The 20,976-nt window shown below is 47.3% G+C and overlaps 4 protein-coding genes across 8 annotated transcripts in view; 1 reads left to right on the top strand and 3 right to left on the bottom strand.

The window, feature by feature from the left end:
- Positions 1-1,438: 1,438 nt before the first annotated feature.
- Positions 1,439-6,654, bottom strand: LOC120952661 (DNA damage-regulated autophagy modulator protein 1). Its single transcript, XM_040372119.2, has 5 exons — positions 6,007-6,654; positions 5,519-5,931; positions 5,326-5,447; positions 4,534-5,054; positions 1,439-4,429 (listed from the first exon to the last, which is right to left on the bottom strand). The coding sequence occupies exons 2-5, from the start codon at positions 5,581-5,583 to the stop codon at positions 4,352-4,354; spliced, it is 786 nt and encodes a 261-aa protein (XP_040228053.2). The 5' UTR covers positions 5,584-5,931; positions 6,007-6,654; the 3' UTR covers positions 1,439-4,351.
- Positions 6,655-8,362: 1,708 nt separating this feature from the next.
- Positions 8,363-13,867, bottom strand: LOC120958856 (putative mediator of RNA polymerase II transcription subunit 26). 2 transcript variants are annotated; one of them, XM_040381932.2, is made up of 5 exons: positions 11,988-13,867; positions 10,197-10,321; positions 9,888-10,109; positions 9,716-9,814; positions 8,363-9,625 (listed from the first exon to the last, which is right to left on the bottom strand). In XM_040381932.2, exons 1-5 carry the CDS (start codon positions 12,043-12,045, stop codon positions 9,383-9,385), a joined length of 747 nt encoding a protein of 248 aa, XP_040237866.1. In that variant the 5' UTR covers positions 12,046-13,867; the 3' UTR covers positions 8,363-9,382. The 2 variants fall into 2 exon arrangements, with proteins under 2 accessions (XP_040237866.1, XP_040237857.1); XM_040381923.2 differs by having other exon boundaries at positions 10,188-10,321.
- Positions 13,868-13,985: 118 nt separating this feature from the next.
- LOC120956445 (26S proteasome non-ATPase regulatory subunit 10-like) lies at positions 13,986-15,230 on the top strand. Its single transcript, XM_040377921.2, has 2 exons — positions 13,986-14,232; positions 14,291-15,230. The coding sequence occupies exons 1-2, from the start codon at positions 14,128-14,130 to the stop codon at positions 14,873-14,875; spliced, it is 690 nt and encodes a 229-aa protein (XP_040233855.2). The 5' UTR covers positions 13,986-14,127; the 3' UTR covers positions 14,876-15,230.
- A 1,667-nt stretch (positions 15,231-16,897) lies between these two features.
- The window catches only part of LOC120947642 (leucine-rich repeat serine/threonine-protein kinase 1), a 33,582-nt gene continuing 29,503 nt past the window's right edge, over positions 16,898-20,976 (bottom strand). For all 4 annotated transcript variants that reach the window (XM_040363142.2, XM_049607543.1, XM_049607478.1 and 1 more), the window contains one exon: positions 16,898-19,166. In XM_040363142.2, the coding sequence (XP_040219076.2) occupies positions 17,399-19,166 (1,768 nt within the window). In that variant the 3' untranslated portion in view covers positions 16,898-17,398. The remainder of the gene's footprint in view (positions 19,167-20,976) is intronic.

Below are 20,976 nucleotides of genomic sequence, written 5' to 3' on the forward strand. Positions count from 1 at the left end.
GGATGAAAGAATCAGCTGTTGAATTATTCAACGAAATTTCGGAACAGCAACCGGAGGGTAAATGATCTCTCGGAGCGGGATGATGATGATGATGATGATTCGCTTCGCAGATACGTGTCTTGGCACGTGTACGTGTGCTTGCTATTGGAGAGTTGGATGTTGAAGTGGTTTTGTGTTTTGTTGTTTTTTGGGTAAGACTTCTTTTTTACCAGAACCAATTGTACGCAAAGCTCATAACAATCATATGGGTAGACGAAGACGGTTAGATGTAGCGAATTTAATAGTATGTAATATCCAATTTGTTGATTCATTCCTTTAACTTTCATCACCGGTTGAAATCCCTCTTTCTCTCGCGCAAAACTCATAATTGACGTCACAAGATCCCCCCTCCGTTCGCTATTCGGAAAGGCAGAACAAGTTAACACGTTGACCGCCAGCCTGACGTCACAGTTTTTGAGTGAGCACGTAGCGCATGGCAAGAGAGCGATGAGAGCGACAGTTTCTCGTGCGATTGTTATCACTCTTTTGTTTCATTGCGATAAGCGGCGTAGCACATGTCGTTCTCGTTCTCTCTTTCCTACTTCATTCGTTCTCAAGAGAATCACTGAGCGTCAGATGCAAAGCTGAACGGTGAGCAAAACCGTCATGCGAATTTATATGACACGGCGCTTAAAGTGTTAACAGTAAGCGCTAGAAGTCGTTGATTAAATCAAAAAAAACATCTCGCACACGAAACAGAAACGAAAAGCAGAGAGTGAAAACAAAAACATCGCGCAAACAACAGGCCGGAATTGTGATAACACAACAACCAGAACCGGAGGGTTCTAATGAAACGAGCAATAAATGCTAATACGCCGCTCCGACGCTGATCGTTCGTTCCGTTTGTGTCGGCTGTTCGCGCATCTCGGCGAGGGTTTAAAACCACTGCGCAGGTCGCCACCGGCTGGGGAAGCTGCGCACGCTACTGGTGCGCTCTGTCTCGCTCACACTCTCCATTGCCGCGTGCTGTATAATGACGAGAATGAAGCGTCGTTTATTAGCACGGTCACTTTATCGGGATAAGTTTCGCAACTCGACGCGCATGTGGATGATGTCACTTTTTGTTGCTTTGCAACAGTTTTGAGAGTTTGGCAAACTTTTGAGAGATTTGTTATTAACTAAACAGTTTTTTTTTCTTATTAAAAAAAATACAGGCAAAAAATCCCCAACACTTGACCAAGAGCTGCCCAACAGTCGCAGCGAACGACAGGAAGCTTGATAAGGGAGCTGATAAGAGCAATACACCCTTCCCAGCTTGCATCCGGCGCTTCGCAGCGCACACACAACAAAAAAAACAGCAAACATCGTCTCGTCTGCTCGCGCACGCGATTATGAAATAATAATCTCCGAAGGCATACGCACAAAAATAGAATAAGCCCTTTCCCTCTCGCGACTTACCTTGCTTGTGACGCGCTCGAACGCACTGAACTCTGCCAGACGGTTGATATGGTATGGTACGGCCTACTGCGTCTTCGGTCACTGTCGAACTGAGACTGAACTGTTTGGTCCACACACAAAACATGTGTGTGCCCAGTGGCGAGCAAAAAATAAAACAACACAAAATAATACCACACACTCACACGAAACAACACAAATCCGCGACTTTGCCTGCCGGCCCTTACCCAGTAAGCTAACCGGCTTAAAAGATTTTCACTGTGTAGGTGACGCACCGCACGACAGCATAGATCTCTTCACCATCCCCTGCGGGTCTGCGCCGAGCTAGTGAATGAAAACATACCGACCAGACACACTGACACAAAGGTCTGTCAAAAAAAAAAATAGCGCTGTGGTGTTGTTGATGAAGAACCTCGAGAGGATGATCATATGACTTGGCGAGGGAGGCGCGCGCGGGATCACACCATCAGCTGATCACGCGATTTCGGCAACCTTCAGGCGATGGGAAATAGAACGCTGTTTTCGGTGTTGGTGTGTAGCGTGTCTTGGTGCCTGTTTTTTTTCTTCTTCTGATGGATCAATTATCACATTTGATAAATGGAAACGATCCGAGATAGTGTTATTATCGCATGACCGTTCTAGAAGAAGGTGCTACTGAGTATCTTCCTGCAGGTGAAGGTGACTTTAGGTGTTGAAGCATTCCGATTAATTAAGTCTATCATTGGATGTACAATTCCATGCATTCGTGAATTTCCCAAGCATCCTTACTTATCCATCGCTCCCAAGCATCCAACCACGTGTTCATCATTTTCTGTATATCTTCCCACATCTTCCCGGTATAGGAGATACTTCAACGAACTGTTCTGGTAGTCCCTTTTAACGATAGTAGAATTTCTAAATCGTGACATTGAATATTATGCCAAGCCTGATCGATTTTTTGTACTGATGGGGAAAATGAAGTATTGGTAGGAATCAATTCCGGATAGTAGGTCCGAAAACGGCTCTGGAATCGGAGTCGGTCCCAGAATCAGAATAAGCTCCGGAATCGGAATCGGCTCCGGAATCGTAATAAGCTTCGACATCGGTATCGGGTCCGGGATATCCATGAGAATGGATCGTTTTCAAGTACATAGAAATAAAACCCATCACCCAGATACTAGTGATGTGCCAATCAACGTGTTAAATAGGGGTAGAAGCATTCATTATACTGGAGGGAGTTCGGAATCGAACCTATCCAATTTTGATTCCGTGTTTGGAATCGATTCCGGAGCCGATTCCGATTCCGAAGCCGATTCCGATTCCGGAGCCGATTCCGATACCAGAGTCGATTCCGGTTCTGTAGTCGATTTTGATTCCAAAGCCAATTCCGATTCCGGGGCCGATTCCGATACCGGAGTCTATTCCGATTCCGGAGCCGACTCGGATTCTGGAGCCGATTCCGATCCCAGAGCCGACTACGATTCCCGTTTTGAATTCCGAAGCCGATTCCAATTTCGAAACCGATTCCGAGTCTGGAGCCGATTCCAATTCTGGATTCGGAATCGATAGTTCCGATGCCGAGCTCCCACATCTAAGTTATTGCACCTAAATCCCAACCGCATTGAATCTTCTCGGTACTTGCAAGTCATCAAACTGTTCAAGATTATCAGCACCTGTATCCGCTTGAATTCAACACTGACCAAGTAGCCAAGATGCCAGAGCTAAAGGAATTCCCGAAATATGCCACCAAAATGTGATTTCCAGCCTTTGTCCGAACTGACTCGATGGACCGATGCAGGATATTTTGAATGTTTTAATGATGCAAAACTTACCCTCAATGACGTGCCAGATGTCATCACACATGCTTAACGCTCAACATTCGTTCAGTTTACCGCCAGGTACAAGACACGTCAGTTTGCATCTTATCGCTGTTGGTAACAGCGAAACAGAATCCACATTGCCCAAACTCAGCATGGCGATTTTCAACATCAATATGATCTGCGTCGCCAGAAGAGCAAGCCACTATCGATTAATGTGTAGTTGATAATGTTTTGTTTTTTTTTTTTTTATTTCATCACTAGCGAATTATTACGAGCATTGGTATTTGTTCTCCATTCTGCTATAACACAGCTCATTGTTATTTCTTCCTTACCCTACCGATCTTGCTCCAACGCTTCTGTACCAGACTTCATTTTCAACAAATAATTGCATGCTTCACTCGCTTAAAGATGCTCGATCCTAACTGCTGAGCATTCGAGAGCTAAGTGGGATAAGGGAGGTGGTGCTAAGAGACTAAGAGAAATAAAACAACCAAATTGCCTTTTTGTTCAAACCTAATATTACTCCTCGCCACACTAAATCCCCAACATGGTGGCCTTCTTCTTGTAAATATTAAATAAAAGTGTGCATGTAACAACACTAACTTCCTTCCTATAATATCGCTAAATGGGATTGCTAGGGTGCAGGGTGACCACTATCGGTCGCAGGGGGAAGTGGAAAACCGGAACACGACGTACGATCAAATGTAGCTCTGCCGCAGGCTGTCACTAAAGTAAAGGGTAAGGGAGTGCAGTGCTTCCATCAGGGCGACGAGCATCAGCGATAGTGTCAGCGAGCCAAGCTTGCCCGCCGCGACGGGCGGATGGTTCGCAACACTGCACCCGGCCGACGGTGCGCGCTGGGACCGGGGCGTGCCCCTTGCCACCGGGGAGTGCTTTCGGCCGCCGGCGAACCGAACCGGCTCGGAGCAGCGCCGGCAAAGCAGTTTGAGATCAGTATCGCTGAAGGATCGCACCGGACGATGTTTTTGGTTGCTACTAGCACCATCCCCGTCCTCACCCCCGCCCCCATCGTCGTCAGCGGGTGCGCCCGTTCGGCTAAGGCTGTGCGTTGATGCTCGCAGGCTGGTGCGCTCGTTGCCATCGTGCCGCGATTCAAATCACGAGATAACGGCTACGGGCGCTTCGTTGATGACCGGTTCGTACGTTCGCGACGAGTCAATTTCCAGCAGAATAAGCTATAATTGATAATGAGAGCAGAATAACAACAGCAAAACACATAAACAACATTACTCATCGTCACACATCCGTACGGCTAAAGCTAAGAAATGTTCGTCTTTACCGGCGGATGATCCAGCTGCATCGTGCGGAACTCGTCCGTGAACGTGAGCACGTAGAAGCAGAAGGCGGTCGCGACGATCCACTCCGAGATCGAGCTGGCCACGTGATACTCCCAGCCCCCGTCCGACGGGTACCACTTGCGGGGGTCCGTCCCGCGGAACAGGATGTGCGAGATGACGCCCGTCACCGCGACGATCATGAAAAACACGGTGCACACCACCGACAGGGCCATGCGCAGGTTCGCCTTCTGCATCGTGCCCATGTACGGCTGGATGTAGTACGAGATGTACGACTGTATCCAGAAGTACACCGTGCCGAGCCCGAAGCTCAGGAACGCGCCGACGTAGTGGACGATCCGCACGTTCGTCTCCTGGAAGTTGCCGACGATGCTGATGCCGAGACAGCTGCCGATACCGATCCAGAAGCCGATGCCGCTGCACCGGCCCAGCGCCTGCCGGACGTCACTGTGCCGGAACGACAGCTCCTGTATCTGCCGGTAGCGCACGTAGATTGTGATGCCAACTAAAAGGGTTTTAACAGAGTTTAGCAAAAACTGCTGAATCATCGAGCTACAATTACTTTTGTAGTATGGAATTTAGGGTTTATGACCTGATCGTTGCAGAATACATGAATGTATCAATTTATGAACATTTATTAAATAATTTATTTTATGGATGTAGATCTTACTGTAATTTTCCAATATACTTGAGTCATTGGTCGTATGATTCATCTCCAATAGATTGGCAAACGAACTAAAAAAACCCTCATAAATTAGATTTACGCCTCTACTTACGCAGCACACAGCCGATGTTGATGAACTGCCCAAACACGCAGCTTTCGGGTGAGTAGGTGGCCGCATCGCTGATGTACGGTACCGTCGGCACCACATGCCCTTGCAGTACTGCGGCAATGTACCTGAAACGGTGAAAGCCCAAGGCGATTTAGCAGGCGGAAAGGGCATTCGAGCAGAGATACGCAATACTAACGTGCCGATGAAGGTGAAATTGAACAGCAAAAACACGGAGATTGGAAGTAGGTAAAGGTTCGACATGGTTGCAGCTCCCTCCGCTCGATACGCTTCACCAGAGTGGGCAGGAGAGATGGTTGTCCGTATTTACCGGGGTACCGCAACAAAACTGGACGTCTTTTCCTTTTGCTCTTGAACGGGGAAAACACACACAAAACGCAGCTTCACTCTATCCCTTGCCCGAGTTCTGTCATCGGGGCAAGAGTGTTAGGTGCTAGTGCTGTAGCTGACTCATGCCAAACGGTGCAGCCTCGGTGATGCCTCGAGCCGAACCACGCGCTTAGTTGCACATCGTGTGGGTGGGCAGGGATTCACCGTACGCGTTGCTTGTGTTGTGTCGATTGCGATGCGAATTGTAATTGTGCAATTGCACTACGGGGGAAAAAACGGCTCCTAAACACGAACGAAAACGTACCAGAACTAATCGCGGCGCACCGCTTGCCTTACTGTTCCGAGCGCTTGTTCTCTTGTTGCTGCGTTTTTGTTTTGATGTAACGCAACTATGCGCTGCCCGGGGTTGTCGTCTCGCTCGCTCGCCCGTACGGCCGTTTGACGTTTGCCGTGCGCACACGGTACACAACTGACAGCTGGCAGTGGTGCGTTGCTATTGCGTTTCTACGATGCACGGTTTATACATGGGTAAGTGAGGGGAAATACGGTGGGTGGAGGGGGGAGGGGTTTTGTATTTTGTACGTGAACAATGCACCCAAACTATCATAGATGCGAGTGGTTTGTTCCTAGTGAGGAAAAAATTTTCGTCCTTCTGATGCAGATCTCGTGTCACAGTCGTCAATAACATGCCGAGCTTAACAACATGCCTTAATAACACAAACAGGGCTTAAAAGCAAAATAAAAGCTTGTATTATAAATCCTGAGTGTTGGCAAAGGTTTTTAATGAATTAAATTCTCAAGTGCTCCTACAATCCACATGGCACATCAAGAATCATAACCATTTCCGGATGTGAAAATTATCTTGAATCTATACGATTCCTGCAACGGATCCTCAAAAAAAACCGATGTAGATGTAATGGAACATATCCGAACTAGAGTTGTGCCTCTCTTGGAACCAGAATTGTACGATTCATTCAATTCATCCTAAAGAACGAACGACCTACGTTCATCTAAACAACGTTCATCGATTCTATATAAATCATAATGTACTGAGTTTTTCATGAAAATAACCTACTATCCGTCCAAATAAACAACGTCCTAGAAAGCCAGATCGTTCATCTCATCCAATACAAGTATGAACGTGAACCGTATGACCAGATCGTTCACAAAAAGAACGTCCAACCCGTCGAAATTAATATTGTCCTGGTCTTACAAATAATTTTCAAGATGTAGTAAAGTAATTATATTCTTCTTGTGAAATGAAACCAATTACCATATTTTCATAAATGCAATAAACGAATGAATCGCGATTCACGTTCAGTTCATCTAAAAGAAAAACCTAGTACGTTCACGTTCATGAAAATGGACCGAAATGCCCAAGCCTATTCCCAACCCCATACCGGTCCTGAAACTGATATTCAGCCATACCGGCGAACTCGTTCGTTCCTGGGAACGTTCGCCGCGACGCTCATTTTCACTCATTTCATAGCCTTCTAGATCAAAAATAAGAAAACCGAATAGATTTTGCACTGGTCAACCTAGTGGTACAACCCTGTCCACTCATGAGCGACGAATGTTTCTCGTCGAACGAGTTCGCCGGTACGGCTGATTGATCCAATATCGGCCCTGAGACGGGTCATTAATCCATACCGGTCTAGGGACTGTTTTTTATCTCCAATACTGTAAATCATTTCTCTGTCTGATAATGACCCAAAGTCATACCCCTAGAATTTATCCTAAATCCATACCTATCATGAAAATGATTCTGAACCTATTCTGGTTCTGAAGTCCTTGCCGAAAGTGGCTCGAAAAACATTCGTCGCTCATGAGTGGACAGGGTTGTACCAGTGGATTGGGCAGTATAAAATCTAGACCATTTTTTTTATTTTTTTTTTTTGTCTAGAAGGCTATGAAAGGAATGAAAATGAGCGTCACGGCAAACGTTCCTGGGAACGAATGAGTTCACCGGTAAGGCTTATCGAATTATTCTCGGCAGCATTTTTTTTTCCTATGCACTTTAGACATTCCGGTATTAATGGATGTAGAACTAAAGCAGAAATTCATAGACAGGCAATACCAAACTAACGCACGTTACCCCGTACTAAAAATTGTTTGTAAATGTACAAAAATTAAAATATATTATTGTCTCTGACTGATCCTCCAGACTGAAATATCAGCAGCACCTCCACTTCTAGGACATAAAGCCGTCACTTGAAAGAGTCGATAACGATAACAACTGCTAGAGGAGCTTTCTCTGTTGGATAAAATTTTTCTTTAACTGAACTGGACCCAACCCTCGACCTGAACCTGAGCTTTTAAAGATAAAAACCACTGCAGCCAGCGATGGATTTAACGGTAGACGAACTAGGCGGTCGCCTGGGGCCTCGTCGATTTAGGAGCCCCGTAGATCGATAGTCTATAGTATGCAGTATGTATAAAAGTTGACAGAATACTAAGTACTAAGGCCCCCGAAGCAGGGACGTTGGGGCCCCAAGACTCGCGAATCATTTAGCCAATCGATTCAACATATTGAGATGATACCCATATTATCGAAACGCTTACGTGGCCGGTATTTGAGAATTTGCATATCATTGTATTAGATTATCAAATAATGCGACCTATTCGAAGTTCCTGCTTGTCTCAAAGTAAGCTCCGACCATGAAACATTTTAGTGCCATGAAATCATCTCCTATTTGCCGTATAGAATATTCTTTCTTCCTTTATTCAGTATGAAAACAAGTTCGCAATAACATGATAAACAAGGTAATGATACAAAGTGAGCGGAGAAAACAGAAGCAAACGAAAGAGAATATCTTTCCTCAACCCCTAAGATCGTTATCAACCTTCTTAACATCACCTTCTCAACAGAGTATTCGTTGGCTTGGAGGAAACCAAAAGAAAGCCCTTCATTATGATCTCCCTCTATCTCTCCATGTCCGTACCGCGTAATATCTCCCTCGCTCTGCTTCCGTTATCCCCGCTGCCGTAAAAGATTGATCATAACCAGCTAAGCGTTCTTCACCTCAAGATCCGACGTCTCTGCGCAGTGATTTTGCATTAAATGCATCGTACGGTTTAATTATATCGGTGCCACATCGCTATTATATTACTTGGAGCACGAAACAATAACGCTTAGTCATACGAGGGATACGTATAATATACTTTTGTGTTGTTGCTAACGTTAACTACAGCGATTAACATGGGAATATTAACTTTGCGTCCTGCTAACGACGATAAGGATTAAAAAGGAAGCGTGTACCAAACTTCTTTCTATTAACTAATCTATGCTAGCTGCAATATAAACAACAAAGCCCTGGTAAACCGGTGGCCAGCAGACCGCGGACCACGTACCACAAATTCCCAAACTTCCGAAAAACCACAGATTGCCTGACGGGGGGATTTGACCTACACGGCTGTACCGAATCAGTACAACGAAATATAAGAACTAATAGTTTGTTGATTTTTTTTCAATTCCAAAAAGCGTAAACTCTGGGCCACCTGGTTGATGTCTGGTGGAGTGAAGTCCACCAGCATTCGCCAGCAAAAGCTAAGCATCCTACCAAGCGCATGCAAATGTTCAAAACGGGACGAGAGCAAGGCTCACGCGGGCTCCTCACGAGGTCGTGTTGGACGTGGCCCTCGGCAGCTTGATGTACTTCCCGTGCGGACACTGGTGGCGATCGGGCTTAACGCTTTCGGAATTGACCCGCTGCTATTTGGTGGCGATGCAGTTCTTCGCGATCGGCGGCAGCGAGGTGGTACCGTGCCCACCTCCCGCCACCGGCACCGTGTGATGGTGGTGATGGTGGTGATGGTGGCCGTGCGGCTGCTGCTGCTGCTGGTGATGGTGATGCTGCTGGTGCTGTTGCTGCTGCTGCTGCTGCTGCATGCACTTGTTGTGGCGGCAGATCTCCTTCCGCAGCTCCGCCAGTTTCTTTTCCATCTCCTTCTTACGCTGAAACGGATTTGTTTGATCATGAATCACGATATTCAGACAATGAAACTTATGCTAGACTATAGCATCAACAAAAACTGGACCACTTACCGCTACTTCGTGCTCGAGCTTATCCTGCACGATGTGAATCTTCTTCCGCAGGTCCATGATCCCTCGCACCAGATGATCGGCGGTGCTTTTCATGTTTGCCTTGAAGAGATGACAGGTCGTTACGATAACGTTCGGTTCTAGCTAGCGCACACCCATATACCCAGTACCTTACCATGATTTTAAGCTTCTCGGGCGAATGGGGCAGACAGCTCGGCGCATCACCCTTTAGTGGGCAGTTCTCGGGTAGACGGGCTAAACAGGGGCGACGCCGGCGACATCCCTCCAGGTGCCAGGTGACATGCTCGATCTGATGCTGCAGCTTTGCCTTTTCCCGGCAGAGCGCTTCACCCTTCGCCTGCAGCTCTGCCAGCTGTTTCTTGCGCGCCTCATCAAACTGTAACCGAGAGAGAATAGATCTTTCATTAAAACACTTTCTAGGTGGAGCAGACGCGCGGTAGGCTCGTACACGTACACTACATACCTTCGCTCGACGGAGTGCTTCCTCCTCCTGCATCTCCTTGAACTTGAGCGCTAGATTCTTGTAATTGGACTCGATTTCGTGACGCTCTTTCAGCACATTGTTAATTGCCTGCAGAACATTAATTTCTGGCGGAAATACAAAGCAACAAGATTGACTTGTGGTGTTAAGAACCATTCTGAGAGTCAATATTATGCGAATGGAAAACTCCTGAACATTGAAAGTGCCTTGGGTTGTTAGAAACACACATGCTAAAGGTCAGAATTTCCTGACCCATCGCCTTTATGTTCAAATTTCTCCTTCAGATTGTCCTTCCTTTAAGTCTTACGTAAAGTTTTGTTATCTCAATCCATCTAGCCAGGTAGGCATAAAGTTGCTGTAGATTGTATTCTAGGTGAATTGCCAGAGTTCAAAACAATACTGGCGGCAAAAGTTTATTCATCAATATCTTCTATTCCTTTTTATGTTCAACCATTGGATTCTTCGCTCTTTTTAGCATCTAGCAAAAATTGGACAAACAAATTCATTACTGTCCTCAAGACCTAAAATTCCTGCCATCTTCTGGAATGTTTAAGTTAATCGTGCCATAGATGCCATGGATAGGTTGTCATTGACCTATAGCAATCGCGATGTTAGTAACCCAGTTCGATGACATCGTTGTCCTAGTTCTTCTATCTATTCTCGGTTTTAGACTCGCACCTACCACTCCACAGTCCTCGCCGATGCTATTTTCGGCAACCATTCAACCCGCCCCAATACAACAGGGCTCTGTCTCATATTCACAAAGAGTGTCTTGTCATGGTTCCCTTTTCTTGGACTTTCTTTTCATTTTTTGCTGCTTATTCTTACCATACTTTTTTTTCGCTTGAGGGGGGGGGGGGCGCGTATGATACAGAATATCGTGGGCAACAACCAAACAACCCCAACCTTTAGCACTTCCTCCGCCTGCTCCTCCTGTATTGGCTAAACTATGTTGCCCAAATGCCGCGGTGACCTCCTAACCTTATTATTCACCCCATGCCTTACGGGTATACCTTTTTTATTCAATAATTACATCTCTTTAATTCCATTACCTTTTGGCCCTTCTTTATTTTTGTGACAACATCACCACGCTTTCATTGCGTTGAAGACAAATTGATAATGCGTGCAAAGTAAGCGCCCTGATTTTAAATTTCGACGAAAGCTCTAGCAAAAGCATGCTGACGAGCCTCGGAGTTGTACTTTAAAAAGAGAAACCCCCATCTACCTCACCCAGGACCTTTCGCTGGCGGAAGGCAACGTAAATGCAAAGGATTTCCCACACAGTTCCATCACGCACGCGACCTGCCGTCGTAACGGAATATTTGTTTGAAATTGTTTCTTCCGTCTGCGAATTGCTTTCTAGCCCGCAACCATAGCTGACCCGATTTTTTGCAGCTTAGGGGTATACTCCGGCCTCACACACCAGATCTCCCTCTCTGGCTGTTTGTTAGATCAATGACAAAAGGCAATAGCTTAAGCGGAACCAAACTTCTGGTTGTATATCCTACAGAACAACGAGGTTTTTTTAGACCCGTCTACCACAAAGAGCTTACTGCGACAATGTGCAGGCAATGTCTCAGGTTCGCGGAGATATGTGCTGGAGGTGCTGGGGCAGTGTACAAACAAACAGGGGAGCCAGCCAGGGTGAGCATAATTGGACAATTTGCGCATCACCTGGAGGGACACATTGACTTTTGTACTTAAGAGTTCCTTGTCGATTTGACCTCTTACTAGCCTAAGAAAGGGGATATTGAAAAACAAAAACAGACTTACTTTCTTCATTTTTGCTAATGCGTTCCTTGATTTCATCCAGATTGGCAGGTGATAGCATGTCGCGGGCTCACTTATTCGGGCTTTGCTCTGGACCTGTGGTCTAGTGTTACTGAACGCTCTCGTCTGATGAGCATACAATAAATCTACCAACCAAAAACGAACGGAACACGTAGTTTAGCAGGCACCGGGTTGATTGATGATCACCAGCATCTCTACTTCCATGTTGAAACCTTTGAGTTTTGCTTCAGTTTGAGGCTGTAGTTTGTCTTTTGCTGGAGACTGGTAGAATGAATTCCTCTAGAAATCGTCGTTATAGCACAGCAAACGCACGCACGGGCAATAATCTACACGAGCACTCCAGAGCAGTACACGGTACTGAGACCTGATTCTCCTGACACCGCAGGCCTGAATCGGAACACTAAAGCAGAACAATATGCGCCAATCGTCGAACCAGCACTGACACAGAGCATCGAGCTCGCGGACCGCCAGAACGTGAATGGTGCAGCATAGGCCTAACGCTTTTGACTGGCTTCGAGGGATCTAGTGGGTAGGACGACTAAGGAAGGGAAGATTGTTTACATCCGTTGCCGGGAAAGCCCACCCAATGTTTTTTCTTGCCACAATGGTGCCTGCAGACAAGCAGGCTGGTTCGGGTTTTTTTTTTTCATTTTCCACCACGCGAGCAGCTAGATCTCGTTTTCTTTCGGATCCAGAAACCGAATGCAATGCTGTTTATTGAATTGATTGCAGGAGTGGCTAAATTCTGGATCTTTATGTGTAAAGCTATCTTTTTTTATATGTGTAAAGATTCCCTGGGCCGGTCTAGTGGTACAGTCGTCAACTCGTACGACGTAACAACATACCCGTCATGGGTTCAAACCCCGAATAGACCGTGCCCCCATACGTAGGACTGACTATCCTGTTATGGTAACAATAAGTCACTGAAAGCCAAGCTCATTTCACTAGTACCCACAGGCCTTGACCGACAGCGGTTGTTGTGCCAAAGAAGAAGAAGAAGAAAGATTCCCTATAGACTAACTTTCACTGGAACTTATGCTTCCAATTATAAAAAATAGCGATAAGAAGGAGATTATGAGAACCTTAACACAATTAATAGCGAATGTCTCATTAAATATTGAATTAAACTCCAATCTTGATTCCCCCTTGAAACAAGTTCCATCTTCTTAACAAAGGAACTTGTAACTTCTAAAAACTACTTTGAAACAACTTCAAATATCTGGGGGTTTTCCTATGTCTCTTTTCATAATATTTCAATGTTGATTAAATAATTGTCTGTATTTAATCACTTTTTAGTTCCTGTTTGCAACTCGATAAAACATTGTTGAAATTACCATTAAAAGCCGTAGTCGTAGATCATCTCTCAAGGTTTGGGGCCATTGACCAATTACAAGAAATTCCAGAGCTTCATACAAGATTTTCACGATTTGACGATCATAGGAACGGCCCGAATTGTCTGATGATTTAAGCACTCCATAACTGCCTGTTGATCTAATGGCAAAAGCGCTAGTCCCTACAAGGACCATCTCCGAATATTATCCAAGTCATACGGTTACAGGAACAAAAAAGCGATAGAATAAGTAACATTTACATGTTTGATGTGGTCGTGGACGTGGATATTTGTTACTACTTATTCAAAGGTCATCCATATTCATAACAAATATGGAAAATCTCTAGCCCAATTCCAGCCGCAGCTTCTAGGAACTGAGCGAAACAACATCAAAACAAATTTCCAACACACATACCAGAGCTTAGGAAAGGCGCTAAAGGAAGTGTTAGCTTATGCCCAAAATATTTTATAATGTTCGGATAATAAATTTAACGGCGTCTAGCAAATAAGAGTTTTGTACAACATGCTCATCCGCTCAAAATGTGCACGTGCGTTCATTGTTTTGTACCCTTCGCCCTTCCGATGACAACACACACACACATAGCGCCGCGCTGACAGTTCTGGCTGTCATTCGTGCACCGAGGACAAAAACAAAACTCATCGCACTCGTCGATGGTGGTTGTACACCCAACGAGCAACACAGGCAAATAGCCGTCTCATCGTAGCTGGAGTCGTAACTGAAGCTGAAATCCTCACAACTCCAGCCCAACCAATAAACCAACTACGCACAGCATGAGCAGCAAGAGCACGTTTTTCTACGAGCTGGCCCGGAAGTCGGAGAACGAAATACAGGCGACGCTGATGCGCTGCCCGAGCCACATTACCGAGCGGGACGAGGTAAGCTTCACGCAGCGTTTTCCGGCTTATGCTACCTTCTGCCCTTTTTTTATTTCAGAGCGAACGGCTGCTCATCCACTGGGCGGCACTCGTCGGCCAGGAGCGGCTCGTCGAGTCCATCCTCGAGCGGCACCCGGACCAGCTGAACGCGGAGGACGATGCCGGGCTGACGCCGCTAATACTGGCCACGCTCGGTCGCCATCCGGCCATCGTCACCATGCTGACGTTTCGCGGCGCCAACGTGCACCAGCGCAGCAGGCGGGGCCATTCGGCGCTGCAGTACGCCTGCTCGAAGAACCAGCCCGCCATCGCACGGCACCTGGTGCAGCTCGGCGCGAACGTGGACGTGGTGGACTACCTGAACGAGACGCCGCTGCACCGGGCCACCGCCATCGGGTCGACCGAGCTGATTGGGCTGCTGATCGAGGCGGGCGCCAGCCCGAACATACCGAACAGCGAGGGCAACACGCCCCTGCACATGGCCTGCGAGGAGGACAAGCAGGAGTGTGCGCTCGAGCTGGTGCGGGGCGGCGCCAACCTGGAGCTGCAGAACCGGTACGAAAAGACGCCGCTCGACCTGGCGTCCCGCTCGCTGCGCCAGGTGCTGTCCGCGTCGGTCGCAAGCAGGCGCCAGGCGGGTTAGAGTAAGGGGTCAGATGGCGGTGTTAGATTTAAGAGCGTTACGTTACGAGCTGGCAAGTGCCCGTGTACCGCACGCGCACCCTATTATGTCTGTGTGTGTGTTTTTTTAAATACTCCACGAGCGAGGATTGCGAGATCATTTGTTGCTGTCAGCGAGTAGAAGCAGCATCTGAGCATCATCCAACCAGTGAATTAAAATTACTACTTGAACTTAAACACGTTTAGAAATTAAAATAAAAACTCACCCACGCGTGTACTGTAGGCTTGGGTAATTCGGTTCATTTCCATAAACGTGAACGTACTAGTTCTTTCAATTATATGAACTGAACGTCGCGAATCGCGATTCATTCGTTCATGGTTTAATGGTTCAAAATGGTTTAATTTTGCAAGAGAAATTACTCTATTACATTTTGAAAATTATTTGGCAGACCATCTTTAATTCGACGTGTAGGACGTTCTTTTCGTGAACGATCTGGTCATACGGTTCACGTTCATATTTGTATTGGATGAGATGAACGACCTCGCGTACTAGGACGTTCTGCTATTCGACGGGTAGGATTACGATTCACGTTCATATTTGTATGGGAGAAAATGAACGACCTGGCTTTGTATGACGTTCTTTATTTCGATGGATAGGTCGTTCATTTCGTGAACGTCCTGGACATACGGTTCACAGGGTGGCCACTCGAATCAGAATTTTTAAATTTCCGTTTTTTTTGCTTTTGAATGAATGAAACTTTTTTAGTTTACGCCTCGTGTGACGGGCATTGCGGCAAAGATGGACGCTCATAAATACTCATAAATACTGGATAAAAGTTATTAGTGAATTATTTAACCATATAATGTCTAATCTGATGGAGTGACACCACATTTGAGAACCATTTTTGGCATGATTTTTATCAAATTTGTACAAACAAATTTTCAATCTTGAGCTCGTTTGTGGATCTAATTTGACTACTACGGATCTTTAGCTATTTAAATGTGCGTGCATTCTTTATATTTTCGGAAGTTTTATATGAGCAAACCACTGATGAAAAAACGACAATAAAAGCTCTAAAAATGTTACTTTTTGCTGGTTTAGTATCATGACACTAACGGGTAAAGGCTTCACCCCGTGACAAAGATATTTTGCATCTGGTATCAATTGTTGATTAACAGATGCCATCACACACCTTTAAAAAAAGGGTAACCGGAAGTCATGGACCAACCAGCCACTGGAGAAAGCATTAAAATCTGTGAAGAACAGAATTCTGGTGAAACAGCAGCCATGCATTATGCTGCCACTCTCACGACGCTGATGATGCACCTCACGAATAGATACAGGAGATTTCAGGGGGTTTCTTAATTTTGGGACATTTTCTTGATTGTGTTTTACGGCAAGTGTACTTTATGTGATAATAAAACAAAGGAGCAACGATCGGACTGCACAAGCGACACCACCTCAACCATCAGTGCCAGTGTGGGAACCCAGTCACCCGGGCGGAATGAAGGTAGAGGCCCCAAAGCAAAATGCAAAATGCCAATGTACAGGCGATGTGTGAGTGGGTAACCTTAATTCGACACGACCGCAACAATATATATTCGAACAATACACAAAACATCCCGTTAATTTAAAATGCACTTGGTACGATGGTAAACAATGGTCGCAATTTTTTATTTTTTTATAATTTCCCGTTTTTTTTTGAGAATTTCCTGGTTTTTCCCGGAAAAATAAAATTCCCGGTTATTTCCCGGTTTTCCCGGTTGAGTGGCCACCCTAGGTTCACGTTCTGATTTGTATGGGGGAAATGAACGACCTGGCGTACCAACACGTTCTTTATTTCGACGGGTAGGACGTTATTTTCATGAAAAACTCAGTACATTATGATTTATAAAGAATCGATGAATGTTGCTTAGATGAACGTCGGTCGTTCGTTCTTTAGGATGAATTGAACGAATCGTACAGTTCCGGTTTTTGAGGCACAACTCTAGTGTACTGTCAACGGTCATCGGGGTTTGAAAATTGCGCACTCCAAACACAGTGTTGAACGTGTTAAAATATATATTGTTTTATTTTACCTATACACTTCCACGCTCTGTGTCTCTCCCTGGCTCTCACGCGTTCCACCCGCGATCGTAATGTTAAATTTAAATAAGCTAGTTATTTGCAATAATATCCATAACTCAGGTTCGTTCGGCCACCCGCCTCGAGACTGTCACCGACTGACCAACTTCTCTCTCCGGGAAGATCGAGGAAGCAAAAGGCGGGGGTGGACGGTGCCGTAAGTATTACAATAAAAGATAAACGGGGGATTTTCGATACCCGGCTCGACGGTAAAGCGAACGAGAAAGGGGGGGGGGGGGGGGTTGTTTACGAAGCTAATTTAATCGCCCAAATCGTGCTGCCGCCTTAACTTAATTGTTCTTTTCTGTTTGTTTGCCTTTTTTGTTGTTGCTGTTGTCCCTCCAAAAAGCAGCAGTGCGAAAAGTCATTTAAAACCGAAATTAAATCACAGACACAATTAATGCACACCCGGACCGCGCCTTAGATCGGTGCCCAGTGTTCCGCCGACCAGATGAGCGCGTGCATGTGGTTGGAGCGGTCCCGCAGCAGCGCCTCCTTCAGCCGCTTGTCCTGGGCGGTCGGTGTGGTGGCGGCCAGACCGTGCCGCCCGGCACTGGCCGTGCTCGGCCCGACCGTCACGTCCGTGTAGCGCTCGATCAGCGACCGGTAGCCGCGCCCGATCGTCACGATCAGCGGCGTGGTGCAGGCACCGCCCGACTCGTCCCCGGCCGTCACCGGCACGACCGGCACGATGCACCGCACGTCCTCCTCGTACGGCCGGAAGACGGTGGTCGGCCGGAGGCTGCCCCGCTCGACCACGATGATGCAGCCCCAGGTCGTGCCGACGTACAGCTCGTTGCCGAGCACGGCCAGCGCACTGATCTGGCACTTGCCCGGGCTGAGCCGCTCGTCGATGGCGATGCTCTTGAGGCTTTCCGAGCACGGTACCAGCTTCGAGCAGTCGAGCTTGTTCTCCACCCGCTTGGTCGACGAGCGCCACTGGTAGAGGATGTAACTCGGCGACAGGTAGGAGTAGACGTAGTCGTCCCCGGACGCGTACAGCAGCGCCACGCTGAGGCCCCGGACGGGCAGCGGCGCCGGGAAGTGGGTCAGATGGTGCTGCCCGGACACGTGCGAGTTGCGCAGCGAAAACACGCTGATCGCGTCGTCCCGCTCGCCGCACCACAGCTCGCACTCGTCCTCGGAGTGCCACAGGGCGGTGACGGAGCAGAGCCGCTCGCCCGACCCGAGCTCGGACAGCACGAAGCTACCCTCGGCCGACACGTACGTGCTCGGGATGAGCTGCGAGTCGAGCAGGAACAGGCGCCCATTCTCCAGCCCGGCCGCCACGCGATGGAACTTCTTCAGGTAGACGAGTGCCACCACCGGCGACGGGGCGGACGGTTCCAGCGCGTACGAGAACAGGTGCACGCAGTCGGCCGCGTTGAACGCGTAGATGTTGCCCTCGGCGTCGCCGATCCAGACGGCCGACTCGACCGCGCAGGCCGTCGTCAGCTTGATCGTCTTCAGCAGGTGTGGCGTGGTCGGTTGCGAACCGGACGCCTGCGTTGGCCCGTTGCCCGGTGTACTGCCCGCCTGTCCGCCGCTGCTCGTGCCGGTCGTGCCGGCACCACCACCACCACCCTTGACCTGCGGACACAGGATGCGATGGTACTGCTGCCAGCCCTTCGCCGACCCGCCCAGGATGTCGATGCGCGAGTTGGAGCAGGGCAGCCACAGCTCGTACCCGGACACGACGCCCGTCTCCTCGCCGTCCGCACTCGCGATCATGCAGGCGATGCCGTCCATCACGCTGCCCCCGTGCGACAGCGAGATCACGTCCAGCAGGTGGGTAAACTCGGGCGCCGTCGCGATCGACACGATCTGGCTGGCGGAGGGCCGCACCTTCGGTTGCTGGTCCCAGCACAGCACCATCAGGTCGAGACAGTAGGACGGGAAGTGCGTCTCGCGGTGCGTCAGCACTGGCCGGCCGCCCTCGAGGATGCACTCCTTCACCGCCTCGTGCCCCTCGAACGGTTGCCGCAGCGAGATCAGCTCGTACAGGAACATGCCGAACGAGAAGCAGTCCACCTTCTCCGTGTACTCCTCCTCGCCGTTGTGGCGCATGATTTCCGGCGCCATGAAGCCCTCGGTGCCGCCGAATCCCTTCGAGCCGGACGGCAGCGTGATGCGGCTGATGCCGTAGTCCGCCACCTTGATGTGCACCGCATTCGACGGATGATCGTGACTGTGAGAAAGGGGGGGAGTGAGAAAAATCGTTTAATTTATCGGTTATGTTTTTGTAAATCCGCTTAAACCATGTGGTCGGGAAAATAAAGTGCCCACTACTAACAATTTTAAATTTTTCCCTATTTTTCCCTGTCTTCGTGAAAAATGAGTTTAACGTACTGCTTTATTTTTTAAAACGTCATTCGTTACATGCTTCTCGTGCCAAATCAAACCATGACAAAAATGAGGAGTTTGCTTTGAGAAAACATATTGTTTTCCAAATTGGATCAACATCACTCTAACAAAATAACTTTAAACATTCTAGAGAATTTTTTAACATATATAACACCAAGTTACACTCCTGACTTGTTTCAGAAATTTAGGATTTTTTTTAAATTTTTTAAAAATTTATCTAGTATTGCATCTGGTTCTTCTCAATCGTAATTCAGAGCTTGAAATTTGCATGTATTTTTTTGTTACACCAGTCCACTCTCGCGGTTACAAGCTCTCGATGGCACCAAAATGTAGACTTCGTGGAGGACATTGAAGGTGTTTTATTCGATACGAGCTGATTTTTTTATATTTTTTTATTGATTGTCTGTGTTGGCATGTAAGCCTATAATAACAAGTTTTTAGTTTTCAAGTCCCGTCTTTTTTAAGAAATATCCCATAGAGTTCATTCGGGATGCTAATATAGGTACAGTATCGGACAGAAAGATAGGGCATTGGTTTTTTAACGCACCATGCACCCGTTGGGTCAAGTTTATGTGTGGTTTGTATGTGTTTGTGTTTGTGTGTGTGTGTATGTGTGTGTGTGCATGTGTGTGTGTGTGTGTATGTATGTTTGAATGTGTATTGATGTGTGTGTTTGTTTCACAAGTAGGTCGTTTCGGATAGATTTGTCAGTAGTTTTTTTGTGTTTTGGGTTAGGTTTTTGTTGTAATTTGCAGGACCACCGCCCTCGCGAGCAGTGATCCCTATTCAAAAATGCAATAAGCTCAGTTTTTGATCTTATTGCCGTCGCCCACGATGACATTAATCATGCGTTGACGCATCGACATCACCAGATTCTGGATCGTTTCAGGTGGAATTTTGCTCCACACCTCTTGCATGTGATCGAAGAGATGATCCAGATCTTCCGGTATGTTTTTACCCAGCCTCTTCTTGAAAATTGCCCAGAGGTTCTCAATGGGATTGAGATCCGGGCTAAGGGCTGGCCACTTCATTGTTTTGACATTGTTGTCAGCAAGCCAAGTTTGGACAGTCCCGGAAGTATGCTTAGAATCGTTGTCTTGCATAAACATCCAAGACCGAGGAAGGTTTTTCCTAGCGTGTGATAGCAAATGAGTATCAAGAATATCTCGATACCCAAACCGATTTAAATTACCGTGGATTCGAACCAACGGACCCATCCCATAGTAGGAGAAGCATCCCCACACCATGAGACTACCACCGCCATGCTTGAAAGTTTTGAAGCAGTACTTCGGATCAAGAGCACAATTAACAGGGCGCCGAACCAACCTACGTCCGTCCGACCCCTGTCGATTGAATTTTGACTCGTCTGACCACAAAACCCTGCGCCAATCCTCTTCATCAAAGAACATGTGCTCAATTGCAAATAACACCCGTGCGTTTTTATGCGCAGGTGTTAAATTGGGCACTTTGCGTGGCACTCGCGCGAGTAGCCCGGCACTGACCAATCTTCGCTGAACTGTTCTCGGCGTCACCGCCAATTTCAGTCTGCCTCGGATCTCTGGTGCCGAGCTAAACGGATGTTTCTTCGATATGTTAACAATCTTACGGTCTTCCTCCGCCGTGGTCTTCCGAGG

Source organism: Anopheles coluzzii, chromosome X (assembly GCF_943734685.1).
Source record: "Anopheles coluzzii chromosome X, AcolN3, whole genome shotgun sequence".
NCBI lineage: Eukaryota > Metazoa > Arthropoda > Insecta > Diptera > Culicidae > Anopheles > Anopheles coluzzii.

Coding starts and splice junctions, on each gene's coding strand:
- LOC120958856 (XM_040381923.2), bottom strand. CDS start 12,045: ATGCTATCACCTGCCAATCTGGATGAAATCAAGGAACGCATTAGCAAA. Junction 9,815..9,887: donor CCGAGAAGCTTAAAATCATG/GTAAGGTACTGG, acceptor CATCTCTTCAAG/GCAAACATGAAAAGCACCGC. Junction 9,626..9,715: donor AGCTCGAGCACGAAGTAGCG/GTAAGTGGTCCA, acceptor AATCCGTTTCAG/CGTAAGAAGGAGATGGAAAA.
- LOC120956445 (XM_040377921.2), top strand. CDS start 14,128: ATGAGCAGCAAGAGCACGTTTTTCTACGAGCTGGCCCGGAAGTCGGAG. Junction 14,233..14,290: donor ACATTACCGAGCGGGACGAG/GTAAGCTTCACG, acceptor TTTTTATTTCAG/AGCGAACGGCTGCTCATCCA.
- LOC120952661 (XM_040372119.2), bottom strand. CDS start 5,583: ATGTCGAACCTTTACCTACTTCCAATCTCCGTGTTTTTGCTGTTCAAT. Junction 5,448..5,518: donor AATTTCACCTTCATCGGCAC/GTTAGTATTGCG, acceptor TCACCGTTTCAG/GTACATTGCCGCAGTACTGC. Junction 4,430..4,533: donor TGCAGCTGGATCATCCGCCG/GTAAAGACGAAC, acceptor TATCAATTATAG/CTTATTCTGCTGGAAATTGA.